Source organism: Salvelinus sp. IW2-2015, linkage group LG23, assembly GCF_002910315.2.
Source record: "Salvelinus sp. IW2-2015 linkage group LG23, ASM291031v2, whole genome shotgun sequence".
Taxonomy (NCBI): Eukaryota; Metazoa; Chordata; class Actinopteri; order Salmoniformes; family Salmonidae; genus Salvelinus; species Salvelinus sp. IW2-2015.
Window position 1 is genome coordinate 29,007,591 of NC_036863.1, and position 14,809 is coordinate 29,022,399.

Here is a 14,809-nt window from a genome sequence, read left to right on the forward strand (position 1 = left end):
AAAGGTGGATTTTTAAAAGTAGAAGCTCGAATTGTTTGAGCACAGACCTGGATAGTATGACAGAACTCTGCAGGCTATCTCTGCAGTAGATTCAACTCTGCCCCCTTTGGCAGTTCTATCTTGTCAATAGATGTTATAGTTAGGGATGTAAATTTCAGGGTTTTTGGTGGCCTTCCTAAGCCATGATTCAGACACGGCTAGGACATCAGGGTTGGCGGAGTGTGCTAAAGCAGTGAATAAAACAAACTTAGGGAGGAGGCTTCTAATGTTAACATGCATGAAACCAAGGCTTTTACGGTTACAGAAGTCAACAAATGAGAGCGCCTGGGGAATGGGAGTGGTGGCCTGGGGCTGCATGGCCTGGGTTAACCTCTACATCACCAGAGGAACAGAGGAGGAGTAGGATAAAGGTACGGCTAAAGGCTATAAGAACTGGTCGCCAAGTGCATTCGGAACAGAGAGTAAAAGGAGCAGATTTCTGGGCACGGAAGAATAGATTCAAGGCATAATGTACAGACACAGGTATGGTAGGATGTGAGTACAGTGGAGGTAAACCTAGGCATTGAGTGACGATGAGAGAGGTTTTGTCTCTAGAGGCACTAGTTAAGCCAGGTGAGGTCACCGCATGTGTGGGGGGTGGAACAAAAGGGCTATCAAACGCATATTGGGCAGGGCTAGGGGCAGTATATTTAACTAATGTCAAATATACCGTGTCCGTAAAATATAACTTCTGTGAAACAGCACAGTTGAAAAATATTAGTATTGACGCCATTGTATTCATGTTTATTATCATTTATGGATAATTGGATAATCACAGCTGAGTGACATGGCACAAAATTGCAAACATTGTTAATCTCCAATCAACATTAAATAACCCTAAACTGAGGAATTGTCTCTCTCACCATTTTTCGAATAGGAGCACAATCTCCATAACAATCTCCACCTACTCAATCAGTGCATACATTCCAGAGGCATCACCCTCTAATTCAGTCATAATTACTGTAAGTCTATGGAAGGGGGTGAGAGCCATGAGCCTCTTAGGTTTTGTATTGAAGTCAATGTACCCAGAGGAGGACGGAAACTATCTGTTCTCCGGCTACACCATGGTGCTACCCCAGAGAGTGCTGTTGAGAATACTGTAGACCTTCATTGCAAGTGTGTTTTATTAATTATTTAGTGACATGTGAATATATTTAGTATAGTTTAATCTAAAAACAATAGATATTTTGACGTTTCACTTAAAATATATATATATATTCACTGAGGAGAATGGTCCTCACCTTCCTCCTCTCAGGAGCCTCCACTGATGTTGCATCCCAGCATATTTTACGTACTTCAAGTTCTCAATGGTGTTACTGCTTTGCCTCCAGTCATTGCTGACTTCTACCAGGGAGTTCTGGATGTCCTTCACATCCCCCAGAGCATTGTGGAGCTGACGGAGGCCTGAATGGACCCCTTTTAACTGGGAGTGGATTGCAGCCTGGAGAGTGGGGACAAACAGTTGTAAATTATTTAGATATGGTTTTTAATTAATCAAAGGGCAGTACAGATTCACAGTATGCACCCAATGTCAAAGCTAAACAAATTATTTTCTAAATTCAGTCGTGCTTCTACTAAAACTCCAGATCTAACTGGGTGATCAATAAATCATGGGATTTATGTCAGTTGCTAGGTCTTAGCAGGTGAATGATTCATTTTCTAATGATTATGCTAGCTAGCTAGCTATGGCTCCATACAGAATCAAGCTAGCTAGCTAGCTAACTTAAAAATAGCTTGCAAAATAACTTTATCTAGTCGATTTTGGTATCTACCATCATCCATCAACGAAAACCACATATTTTAATCTTCTTCTGTGGTTTGGTAACTTTCGGACTCTGGCTGGACTGAAGACAACGCAAAGTTTGGAAAATGTCAAATTATGCAATGTCCTTCTTGCAACGGAGCCTTCAACCGCAAGGGGGTGTTGTAATTCCACTCCGTTGTGGACGTCCCCATTGAAATGCATGACATCCAGCGCAACGTAATGGAGTGCTTATGGGTACTGTGAACGAGGCATAATGGTTACCTTATGGACGCTGTAGCCTCGTTTTACTCCGATGTGTAGAATTTGAGCTAGGTTTGACCCAAAAATTGTCTGACAACCCAACCATAGAGGAAGATGAAAATACGTGGTTTTCGGTGATGGCTTTATGGGATAGCTAGCAACTTGAAACAATAACCCATTCTTATAAGTGAGTACAATTTTAATAGTAATGTTGAATAATACACATTGACTGTTAAGCCAATTATATTAGATGACTGTTGCCTCCCGTTTAAGTTTATTGTGATGGTAATGACATTTGTTTTTGATTATAATTATTAGGTGGAGGTCGCTAGATACAATGGTTACAATGGTATCTTCAACCTAGCCTACCGTTTAGCTAGCTGCTCTGCAGTGCAAGCTAGCTTGACTCGCTATAAAGTTAGAGATACAAGTTGAGGATTTTTTTTTTTTACTAATATGTTTATTATCACCTGAAACAATATATTTATCTGGTCTTTCAATGAAAAGGTCATATTTTACAATCTCCCAAAATAAATGTGATCTCTTGTGTTACAAACACTACACTTGTCCATTCAGTAGCGGGGCAAGAATTCATGAAGATGAAATAACACTTCACTGTGTAAATGGGGCATAATACTAACAACTGTGTCAAAAATCCGGTATAGCAGCCTGGTTGATAGACTAGACGTAACATAGTAAACGTATATCCGGACACTCAATATTAATATGATATACCTTTGGTATGGTTACATAAGACAGAAGGTTACTCAAGGCAAAAACCGAAGTAGGGTGGTTGGTCCGGTTGGATGGGTGGGAGTATAACATTACATAGGAATGTCTAGCAAACCCTAGCCTAGCTAACGTTAGCCACAACAAATTGGCATTCGTAACATATTGTAATGACCCGGCTGGGTCATAAAGGGAAAAGAGACGGACTCTAGGTGTGCAGGTCAGAACAACAGGTTTATTCATAAACTGGGCTATTGTTCCGGCCACAACCCACGCCGCTAAATGCCGAACGTACACAATGTTACCCTGTCGGGTTAAGAGTCACTCTCATAGGAACAGATCAAGGCCCGAACAGAAGAGAAAGAACAATGAGACAGTAATCCCTATTTATGCATTTCCAAATCCCGCGGTATTACCCATCATACCCCCCCCAACCTTTCCATCTGTCCTGACATATTTAACCCCTGCTAGTAGCCATGAGAACCATAACACACCCACAAACACAGAACACAATACCGGGTCGTTACAATATCATACCTTTAACAAATTCGTACGAATTACAATTTGTAACATATTGTACGAATTGCAATTCGTAACATATACAAAATGGATGATGGACATCCACAAATTCATACATTCCATACAAAATGTAATATATCATAAGTATCCTGGATTTACATTTTACTATGTTATGTCTACCCCAGAGACCAGGTTGACGAGAGGCGGGGAGTGGGTTGTGTACCTCCAATCAAGTTGGTTTGCAAATTGCGCGACTATAATACAGTCAGTGCTAAAAGACCAAAGCCTTATTGCAAGGAATAAGACCATCTGACACTACCTTTAAATAGGCAAAAATCAACAAAATCCCTTTCACACCCCAGCTGTCAAGGTTCTTATATACAAGTGAAAGCTATTTATTGTGTAGTGGCCCCAATTTGATGTGTGCTAAACAGTACTGTCCTCTAGTGCACATTTATATGAAGTACATGGATGACAAACCTGCCACTATAGAGTTGAGGGTGGGCAACATGTATTACATAGGCCATTATAGACCTGATTCTCAACATAATGACAACCATATAAACTTGTGAACAATTGAATATTTGTGCGTAGTCCGTTTCACTTCAGAGTAGATTGTTTGATGATGATATAAGCCACTGTAGCCAAAAGCATCAAGCTTGTTCAAACACTTTCATTCAGATGTTGGATATGTTATTTAACGTTGCTGTAAAATTAACTTGGTGAAGTAAATTAGTGTTCCATTTACTGACCAGATATAGGCCAAAAACCAACAATACAAACAGAATATTTCAGTTTCTTACTTCCTTATTACTCAATTCAGAATGTTGCCTATACTGGATTTTTTTTTACTATACCACATCTTTATTATACAACACCTTTATTATACCACAGCTTTATAAATTAAACCTTTATTATACCACACCTTTATTAAACTAAACCTTTATTATACCACACCTTTATAATACCACACCTTTATTAAACCACACCTTTATTATACCACACCTTTATTATACCACACCTTTATTATACCACACCTTTATTAAACCACACCTTTATTATACTACACCTTTTATTTATACCACACCTTTATTTAAACCACACCTTATTATACTAACACCTTTATTATTACCACACCTTATTATACCACACCTTTAATTATACCACACTTTATTAAACCACACCTTTATTATACCACACCTTTATTATACCACATCTGTATTAAACTAAACCTTTATTATACCACACCTTTATTAAACCACACATTTATTATACCACACCTTTATTATACCACATCTGTATTAAACCACACTTTTATTATACCACGCCCTATGTGTAACAGTACACAGTTGGGATATGGGTTAGGTTGTACTCACAGTTGGGATATGGGTTGGGTTGTACTCACAGTTGGGATATGTTAGACCATATGGACCTTGATACACATGCGTTTTGAGATACATTTTTCTAATTCATGCATTAGCCATGAATTATATCGTATATGAAACTGATGAAAACCATAAGAGGAGATAAGACGAGACACAATAGTCTTGGCGGAATAAAATGGCAGAGAATGAATGAAGGACAGGATTGTACAGGTCGCTTTACCAAACCATGTCAGTTATTGGTCCATTCATTACTAGCCTGCTGTTTTAAAGGCACAGTGCAGTCAAAATGGGATTTTCCTGTGTTTTTTCCTGTGTTTTATATACACTCAGTGGACAGTTTATTAGGTACAACCATCTAGTACTGGGTCGGACCCCCCTGTAGCCATGAAGGGATGCACCTGGTCAGCAACAATGTTCAGATACGCTGTGGTATTCAAACGTTGCTCAATTGGTATCGAGGGACCTAACGTGTGCCAGCAAAACCTTCCCCACACCATTACACCACTGCCACCAGCCTTTACCGTTGACACCAAGCAGGATGGGGCCATGGACTCATGCTGCTTAGGCCAAATCCTGACTCTACCATCAGCATGACGCAACAGGAACCGGGATTCGTCAGACCAGGCGATGTTTTTACACTCCTCAGTTGTCCAGTGTTTGTGATTGCATGCCCACTGCAGCCACTTCTTCTTGTTTTTTGGGGGGGGCACGACGATCAATCCACACTCAATCGCTTAGTTCACTTATTTTGCCCTTTCTAGAGTTCAAACGAACAGTAACTGAATGCCTCGATGCCTGTCTTTATGATAATGCCCTTTTAGTGTAAAAGCTGTTTGAGAAAACTGCCTGAAAAGTCAGCCAGTTGGTTAATAGACCAATAAGAAAGACATTTCCAGTCCTTCTGCTAATAACCGCTAGTTTTCAGTTGTCTCCGTACCCACTGAGACCATTACCAGACAGTCCTAGCAAAAAATGTTCTTCAGAAATTGCTTTTCGCTAAGAAGCAATATTTTTCTGATTTTTTACCATTTTAATTTAAAACAATCACAGTAAGGTACTTAATTGTTACCCAGAAATTATTAGAAATTGAGATAAAAACTATTATAAATTACTTGTACTTACTTGGTAATACAGTACATGCGGTTTGTATCTTAGTGATAACTCATGATGGAAAGTTATGAAGCAAATCCAAAGGTCGCTCAGTAATAAACTCAGCAAAAAAAGAAACGTCCTCTCACTGTCAACTGCATTTATTTTCGGCAAATTTAACATGTGTAAATATTTGTATGAACATAAGAAGATTCAACAACTGAGACATGCACTGAACAAGTTCCAAAGACATGTGACTAACAGAAATGGAATATGGTGTCCCTGAACAAAGGGGGGGTCAAAATCAAAAGTAACAGTCAGTATCTGGTGTGGCCACCAGCTGCATTAACTTCTCACGAGTCACCAACCCTGATCCGGTAGCACCCCCCACCCCCCACCCCACTGAGTAGCATAGCTAGCATAGCGTCACAAGTAACTTGTAGCATCTAAATATCATTAAATCACAAGTCTAAGACACCAGATGAAAGATACAGGTCTTGTGAATAAAGCCACCATTTCAGATTTTTAAAATGTTTTACAGGGAAAGACACAATATGAAATCTATTAGCTAACCACGTTAGCAAAGGACACGATATTTTTACTCCCAACAGCTTTTCCTGTCACGTCAGTAGCTATCACTAATTCGACTAAATAAAAATATATATAGCACTAACCAAGAAACAACTTCATAAGATGACAGTCTGTAACAATATTTATGGTATAGCATAGTGTTTTTTTTTTTAAATGTGCATTATTTCAGGTATAAATCACAGTTTACATTGCAGCTGCAATCTGAAAAGGTGCCGACAAGCCAGACAAATTACAGAGACCAACGTGATATAACTAATTACTAATTTTAAAACATTTCAGAAAAAATACACAGCGTACAGATATTGAAAGCCCAACATCGGTGAATCCAAACAATATTTCAGATTTATTAAATGTTTTATAACGAAAACAAAATGTAGCGTATTAGCATAGCTATACCAGGCAGATTCGGCTGGGCGCCCACGGCAAGTCACATGCAAAACAGATATGATATAACATCGTAAATTGGTCTTACTATGGCTGATCTTTCATCAGAATGTTGATCAAAGTGTCCTTTGTCAAGATGAGTCGTTGGTTCCGTTCAGAAATGTTCCTTCCACTCCAATTAGCACAGTACCGGTCGAGTGGCACGGATTCTCAAACGTAAATACAATCCGACAACGGAACACCGCAAAACTCCCGGAAAAATTCAAATAATCTGATTAAACTATATTGAAAAAACATACATTACGATATATGGTCACATGTATCAAACAAAATTCGGACACGGAATAGTTTTCATACATAACGCCAGCAAAACAGTACACAATCGCAGCTCAAATTCGAGCGATTCAGTTAAACCGGAAGTTGTCGGTCACGCCAAAGAATGGTCCTATTCACGTCAGTCCCAGATAAACAAAGAATTCTCCTCTGACGTCCTCTTGACAACCAGAGGAAGGCGAATGAAGTGTGTTTCTGGTCCATAGGGGCACGACCATATATAGGCAGAGCTTTGAGAGCCAGCATAACACATCTTGATTTATGTTCTTGGTCATGGAAAGTGCTGTGAAATGACTTCTGTATCACTCAGAGACAAAATTGAAACGGTTTTAGAAACTAAGGATTGGTTTCTTTCCAATGGTATTATTTATATGCATATAGTAGAGCAATAATTGAATAATAGGCAGTTTAATCTGTGTAGCAAATTATGCTAATGCGAAAATAGCACCCCTGTATTCTCAAGAAGTTTTAAGTACTGCAGTGCATCTTCCTACTCATGGACTGCACCAGATTGCCAGTTCTTGCTGTGAGATGTTACCCCACTCTTCACCAAGGCACCTGCAAGTTCCCAGACATTTCTGGTGGTAATGGCCTAGCATCCCCTCCAATCCAACAGGTCCCAGACGTTCTCAATGGGATTGAGATCCGGGCTCTTCGCTGGCCATGGCAGAACACTGACATTCCTGTCTTTAGGAAATTACGCACAGAACGAGCAGTATGGCTGGTGGCATTGTCATGCTGGGCAGGTCATGTCAGGATGGCCTGCGGAAGGGTACCACATGAGGGAGAGGATGTCTTCCCTGTAACGCACAGCGTTGAGATTGCCTGCAATGACAACAAGCTCAGTCCGATGATGCTGTGACACACCTGCCCCAGAACCATGACAGACCCTCCACCTCCAATATCATCCGCTCCCAGGAGTACAGGCCTCGGTGTAACGCTCATTCCTTCGACGATAACCGCGAATCTGACCATCACCCCTGTTGAGACAAAACCGCGACTCGTCAGTGAAGAGCACTTTTTGCCAGTCCTGTCTGGTCCAGTGGCGGTGGGTTTTTGCCCATAGACGACGTTGTTGCTAGTGATGTCTGGTGAGGACCTGCCTTACAACAGGCCTACAAGCCCTCAGTCCAGCCTCTCTCAGCCTATTGCCATCCTCTACCTGTCTCGCAGGTGTGATGTTCGGATGTACCGATCCTGTGCAGGTGTTGTTACACGTGGTCTGCCACTGCGAGGACGATCAGCTGTCCGTCCTGTCTCCCTGTAGTGTTGTCTTAGGCGTCTCACAGTGCGGACATTGCAAATTATTGCCCTGGCCACATCTGCAGTCCTCATGCCTCCTTGCAGCATGCCTAAGGCACATTCATGCAGATGAGCAGGGACCCTGGGCATCTTTCTTTTTGTGTTTTTCAGTCAGTAGAAAGGCCTCTTTAGTGTCCTAAGTTTTCATAACTGTGACCTTAATTGCCTACCGTCTGTAAGCTGTTAGTGTCTTAACAACCGTTCCACAGGTGCATGTTCATTAACTGTTTATGGTTCATTGAACAAGCATGGGAAACAGTGTTTAAACCCTTTAAAATTAAAATCTGTGAAGTTATTAGGAATTTTATGAATTATCTTTGAAAGACAGGGTCCTGAAAAAGGGACGTTTCTTTTTTGCTGAGTTTATAAGGAAAGTTATTCCAGGAAACAGATAATACAGTCACGATACATGGCCACTATCCATGTACACACCCACTCAAAACAAGCGCACACACAGACAGACAGACAGACAGACAGACAACTTCTCTCAAAACATAAAAAACATAGAATACAGCTAAATTAAGAATATGACAAAATATTTAATAAACATCCGGACAAAGCCAGTATTTGTATTTGTTTTTATTATGGATCCCCATTAGCTGCTGCCAAAGCAGAATTTACTCTTCCTGGGGTCCAGCAAAATTAAGGCAGTTTAAACAATTTTAAAACATTACAATACATTCACGGATTTCACAACACATTGTGTGCCCTCAGGCCCCTACTCCACCACTACCACATATTTACAGTACTAAATCCATGTGTATGTATAGTGCGTATGTTATCGTGTGTGTGTGTGTGTGTGTGTGTGTGTGTGTGTGTGTGGTGTGTGTATGTGTTTGTATGCATGTGTCTGCCAATATTTGTGTTGCTTCACAGTCCCCGCTGTTCCATAAGGTGTTTATCTGTTTTTTATATCTAATTTTACTGCTTGCGTCAGTTACTTGATGTGGAATAGAGTTCCATGTAGTCATGGCTCTATGTAATACTGTGTGCCTCCCATAGTCTGTTCTGGACTTGGGGACTGTGAAGAGACCTCTTGTAGCATGTCTTGTGGGATAGTATGCAAGGGTGTCCGAGCTGTGTGCCAGTAGTTTAGACAGACAGCTCGGTGCATTCAACATGTCAATCAATACCTCTTGTAAATAAAAGTAGTGATGAAGTCAATCTCGCCTCCACTTTCAGCCAGGAGAGATTGACATGCATATTATTAATATTAGCTCTCTGTGTACATCCAAGGGCCAGCCGTGCTGCCCTGTTCTGAGCCAATTGCAATTTTCCTAAGTCCTTTTTTGTGGCACCTGACCACACGACTGAACAGTAGTCAAGGGAGCGACAAAAATAGGGCCTGTAGGACCTGCCTTGTTGATAGTGTTGTTAAGAAGGCAGAGCATCACTTAATTATAGACAGACTTCTCCCCATCTTAGCTACTACTGCATCAATATGTTTTGACCATGACAGTTTACAATCTAGTGTTACTCCAAGCAGTTTAGTCATCTCAACTTGCTCAATGTCCACATTATTTATTACAAGATTTAGTTGAGGTTTAGGGTTTAGTGAGTGTTTGGTTCCAAATACAATGCTTTTAGTTTTAGAAATATTTAGGGTTAACTTATTCCTTGCCACCCACTCTGAAACTAATTGCAGCTCTTTGTTGAGTGTTGCAGTCATTTCAGTCGCTGTAGTAGCTGACGTGTATAGTGTTGAGTCATCTGCATACATAGAAACTCTGGCTTTACTCAAAATCAGTGGCATGTCGTTAGTAAAAATTGAAAAAAGCAAGGAGCCTAAACAGCTACCCTGGGGAATTCCTGATTGTAACTGGATTATATTTGATAGGCTTCCATTAAAGAACACCCTCTGTGTTCTGTTAGACAAATAACTCTAAATCCACATTTATATCAGGGGGTGTAAAGCAGTAACACATAAGTTTTAACAGAAGCAGACTATGATCAATAATGTCAAAAGCTACACTGAAGTCTAAGACAGCCCCCACATTCATTTTATCATCAATTTCTCTCAGCCAATCATCAGTCATTTGTGTAAGTGCTTGTTGAGTGTCAATTCCATGCTGAAATTCTGTAATTTGTTTACTGTAAAATAGCATTGTGTCTGGTCAAACACAATTTTTTTCCAGAAGTTTACTAAGGGTTGATAACAGGCTGATTGGTCGCCTATTTGAGCCAATAAAGGGGGCTTTACTATTCTTGGGTAGCGGAATGACTTTAGCTTCCCTCCAGGCCTGAGGGCACACGCTCTCTAGTAGGCTTAAATTAAAGATGTGGCAAATAGGAGTGGCAATATCGTCTGCTATTATCCTCAGTAATTTTCCATCTAGATTGTCAGACCCTGGTGGTGTGTCATTGTTGATAGACAACAATAATTTTTTCACCTCTTCCACACTGACTTTACGGAATTCAAAAGTACAATTTTTGTCTTTCATAATTTGGTCCGATATACTTGGATGTGTAGTGTCAGCGTTTGTTGCTGGCATGTCATCCCTAAGTTTGCTTATCTTGTCAATGAAAACGTAATTAAAGTAGTTTGCAATATCAGTGGGCTTTGTGATGAATGATCCATCTGATTCAATAAATCAAGGAGCCGAGTTCGATTTTTTCCCCAAAATGTAATTAAAGGTGCCCCAAAGCTTTTTACTATCATTCTTTATATAATTTATCTCTGTTTCATAGTGTAATTTCTTTTCTTTTTCTTTAGTTTAGTCACATGATTTCTTAATTTACAGTAGGTTTGCCAATCAGTTGGACTGCCAGACTTAATTGCCATACCTTTTGCATCATCCCTCTCAACCATACCCTTTTTCAATTCCTCATCTATCCAAGGGGATTTAACAGTTTTTACAGTAACTTTCTTAATGGGTGCGTGTTTATTAGTAACTGGAATAAGTTGTTTCATAAATGCGTCAAGTGCAGCATCTGGTTGCTCCTCATTACACACCACAGACCAGCAACTTATCTTTACATCATCAACATATGAATCACTACAAAACTTCTTGTATGACCTCTTATACACCATATTAGGCCCAGCCTTTGGAACTTTGGTTTTCCTAGATATGGCTATTATATTGTGATCACTAAATCCTATGGATTTGGATACTGCTTTAAAGCAAATATCTGCAGCATTAGTAAAAATGTGATCAATACATGTTGATGATTTAATTCCTGTGCTGTTTGTAACTATCCTGGTAGGTTGACTGACAACCTGATCCAGGTTGCAGGCACTGGTTACAGTTAGAAGTTTTTTCCTGAGTGGGCAGCTTGATGATAGCCAGTCAATATTTAAATCACCCAGAAAATATACTTCTCTGTTAATATCACATACATTATCAAGCATTTCACACATATTATTGTCAGAAGACAAATTTTTGATTCCCTCTCTTCACGTCTGTGTCTTCTGACATTATCAAGATACTGGCTGTTAGCACTTGATGGTCTATAGCAGCTTCCCACAAGAATGGGCTTCAGGTGAGGCAGATGAACCTGTCGCCATATTACTTCAACAGTATTTAACATGAGATCGTCTCTAAGCTTTACAGGAATGTGGTTCTGAATATAGACCGCAACACCGCCTTGGTTGGCATTTCTGTCTTTTCGGTAGATATTATAACCATGTATTGCTACCACTGTATCATCAAAGGTGTTATCTAAGTGAGTTTCAGAGATAGTCAGAATATGAATGTCATCTGTTACAAGCAAGTTATTGACTTCATGGACCTTGTTTTTTAGGCTACATATGTTAATATGGGCTATTTTTTAGAACTTTTCTGGGTTGCTTGATTGTATTTAATGCTTTACTGGGAAGCTTATCAGAGGTAGACTTACTCGTGTTATTTACATTGGAGCTGATAGTGTAGGGTGAGCTGCATAAAGTGGTCTTCCTACTATTGCACACCGCCTCAGTGCTAACAGTAACTCTGGTTTATAGGCTCATGATTACTGCTTACAATAGCTGTAGGATAAACAGATGTATTCGGTGCAATTAGGGGTACATAAATTAAATTACTTACATTGTGTTTGTCAATGCCCCTAAGATCATGTACATTTGAAGCAGCATTATGAGGACTTATTGTCACAATTGTAGGGATTAACTGAGCTGGTCTTGGATCATTTACCAGTCATTGTTTCAACGCAGCCTTGAAATGCGTGGACAGAGTCCAGGAGCCAAGATGATTTGGATGGACTCTGTCATTCCTGTAGGGTATCTTCTGTTTCCAGAAGGTGTCATAGTTATCAATAAAAGTGACTCCAGCAGAGCTAAAGTAGTCTTTTAGCCAGATGTGCTGAATCTTTCACACCCACGACCCAACGATGGTACTGGACCTGAAATGTTTGGCCGTTTTTTGGAGTCTTTTAATGCTAAAATCAGTTCTTTAAAATCCATTTTCAAATGTTCCGAGCTAGCCCTCCTAATGTCGTTTGACCCAACATGGACTACGACAGTGTCAGCTCCCGACATCTGTGGTAGAACCGTCAGAAGCAGCCTTGTTATGTCCTGTACTCGTGCTCCTGGGTAGCACAGGGTTTTTGCCTTGGGGACCGAGATGTTTCTCACCATAGAGCTGCCGATGATGACAGCTGGTGGCTGGTCTCTCAGGCAGCCTCACAGTCTGGTGAGGCTGGGAGCTCTGAGGATCTGAACCCGAGGTAGAAGCCACCAGAGAGGGAGACAGAGCCGAGGACGAAGACACAGGTACCTCGGATCAGATCTTGATTGGGAAGCCACCAAGGACGAAGGCGCCGGAACCTCTGGATCCAGGGCGGAAAAACTGTTTCTGGTCTGTGTCAGTGCCGGGCTCAACATCTCCATGGAGACCCCTGTTGCCAGAGGACGCCTTCTTCGACTTCCACGGCGAGTGACGTGCCTCCATGTCTGGTTGGTTGGGTCGAGATCAGCTCCGTTCTTGATATAGAATTTTATTATCAATTTTCATACATTTCAATTATCCTAATCGGTCTTCAACTCAGAGTGTGTAAAGTTCTGGTTTAAATGAAACAGACAGAATTCCCAGGTCACAATTAGTCAAATCCAAGTTTATTCACGAGAGCTCTACCGTTCATATACAAAGATGTTCCTTTTATAACATTCTTCTAACCTACGCACACACATACACACTAACATTAGGAGAGCTATCTTCTTCTCTACAATTCTCACCACAGTTTCTCACTACCTAGCTGACAGTTCCAGTCCCCCCCAGATAAAGGAAACCTGGAGGGGTACTCCCTGTGTCAGTTCAACCATAGTTTAATTGTTTCTAGGTGTTTTCTTAAGCATACACACATTTCTCTCTCTCCCAGTCTAACCTAGTTGGACTTATGTTTAATATTTTTAATTACTCCTTAACTTCTCTAGGATAGGGGGCAGCATTTTCACGTTTGGATGAAAAGCATACCAAAATTCAACTGCCAGCTACTCATCCCCAGAAGATAAGATATGCATATTATTAGTAGATTTGGATAGAAAACACTCTGAAGTTTCTAAAACTGTTTGAATCATGTCTGTGAGTATAACATAACTTATTTAGCAGGCGAAACCCCGAGGACAAACCATTCAGATTTTATTTTTTGAGGTCACTCTCTTTTCAATGGATTTTCATTGGGAATACAGATTTCTAATTGACCTTCTTGCAGTTCCTACCGCTTCCAGTTTATCTCGTCCTCTCAATGATCCTGGATCACCACAGATGTCATACATCCCTGTCCTGTTGGCTTAGAAGTCTACCATTAGTCCAAGGCTATGCCATTTCTTTCAAAGAACTATAAACTCGTTCATAATTATCAATTACACAAATTACCTTAAAATCAGTATCACAAATTACCTTAAATTCATTATCCAAATGGCCCTCCCATGAGGCTGATCAGACCACAAAGCAAAGCCATAATAGAGGTCAAAAGTCATACCACCCTTTCACAGTAGTGTTTCTTACTATATTAAACAAATTAAAGAAAAACCGTCAACCATTTTCTACATGTTGTATCCCAGGTTCCCAGAACATTCCCTTCCCCACAGATCCCTCAGGAGACCAACCGCCACCTCATCAGGAGCATGCCCAGGCGTTGTAGGGAGGTCATACAGGCACGTGGAGGCCACACACACTACTGAGCCTCATTTTGACTTGTTTTAAGGACATTACATCAAAGTTGGATCAGCCTGTGGTGTGGTTTTCCACTTTAATTTTGAGTGTGACTCCAAATCCTCCAAATTGTGTGATTTTGTTGTCAGCACATTCAACTATGTAAAGAAAAAAGTATTTAATAAGAATATTTCATTMATTCAGATCTAGGATGTGTTATTTTAGTGTTCCCTTTATTTTTTTGAGCAGTGTATATTATCTAATGACTAATATATACTGAACAAAATATAAACACAACATGTCAAGTGTTGGTCCCATGTTTCATGAACTGATATAAAAGACCCAGA

At 40.2% G+C, this 14,809-nt stretch overlaps 1 protein-coding gene across 1 annotated transcript in view; it reads right to left on the reverse strand.

The window, feature by feature from the left end:
- LOC139022902 (cell adhesion molecule DSCAML1-like) overlaps nucleotides 1–13,259 on the reverse strand; it is a 53,696-nt gene extending 40,437 nt beyond the window's left edge. The window contains exons 1-4 of the mRNA XM_070434520.1: nucleotides 13,115–13,259; nucleotides 12,996–13,024; nucleotides 1,331–1,480; nucleotides 297–372 (exon numbers count right to left, since the gene is read on the reverse strand). Of these exons, the coding sequence (XP_070290621.1) occupies nucleotides 297–372; nucleotides 1,331–1,480; nucleotides 12,996–13,024; nucleotides 13,115–13,259 (400 nt within the window). The remainder of the gene's footprint in view (nucleotides 1–296; nucleotides 373–1,330; nucleotides 1,481–12,995; nucleotides 13,025–13,114) is intronic.
- Nucleotides 13,260–14,809: the final 1,550 nt, after the last annotated feature.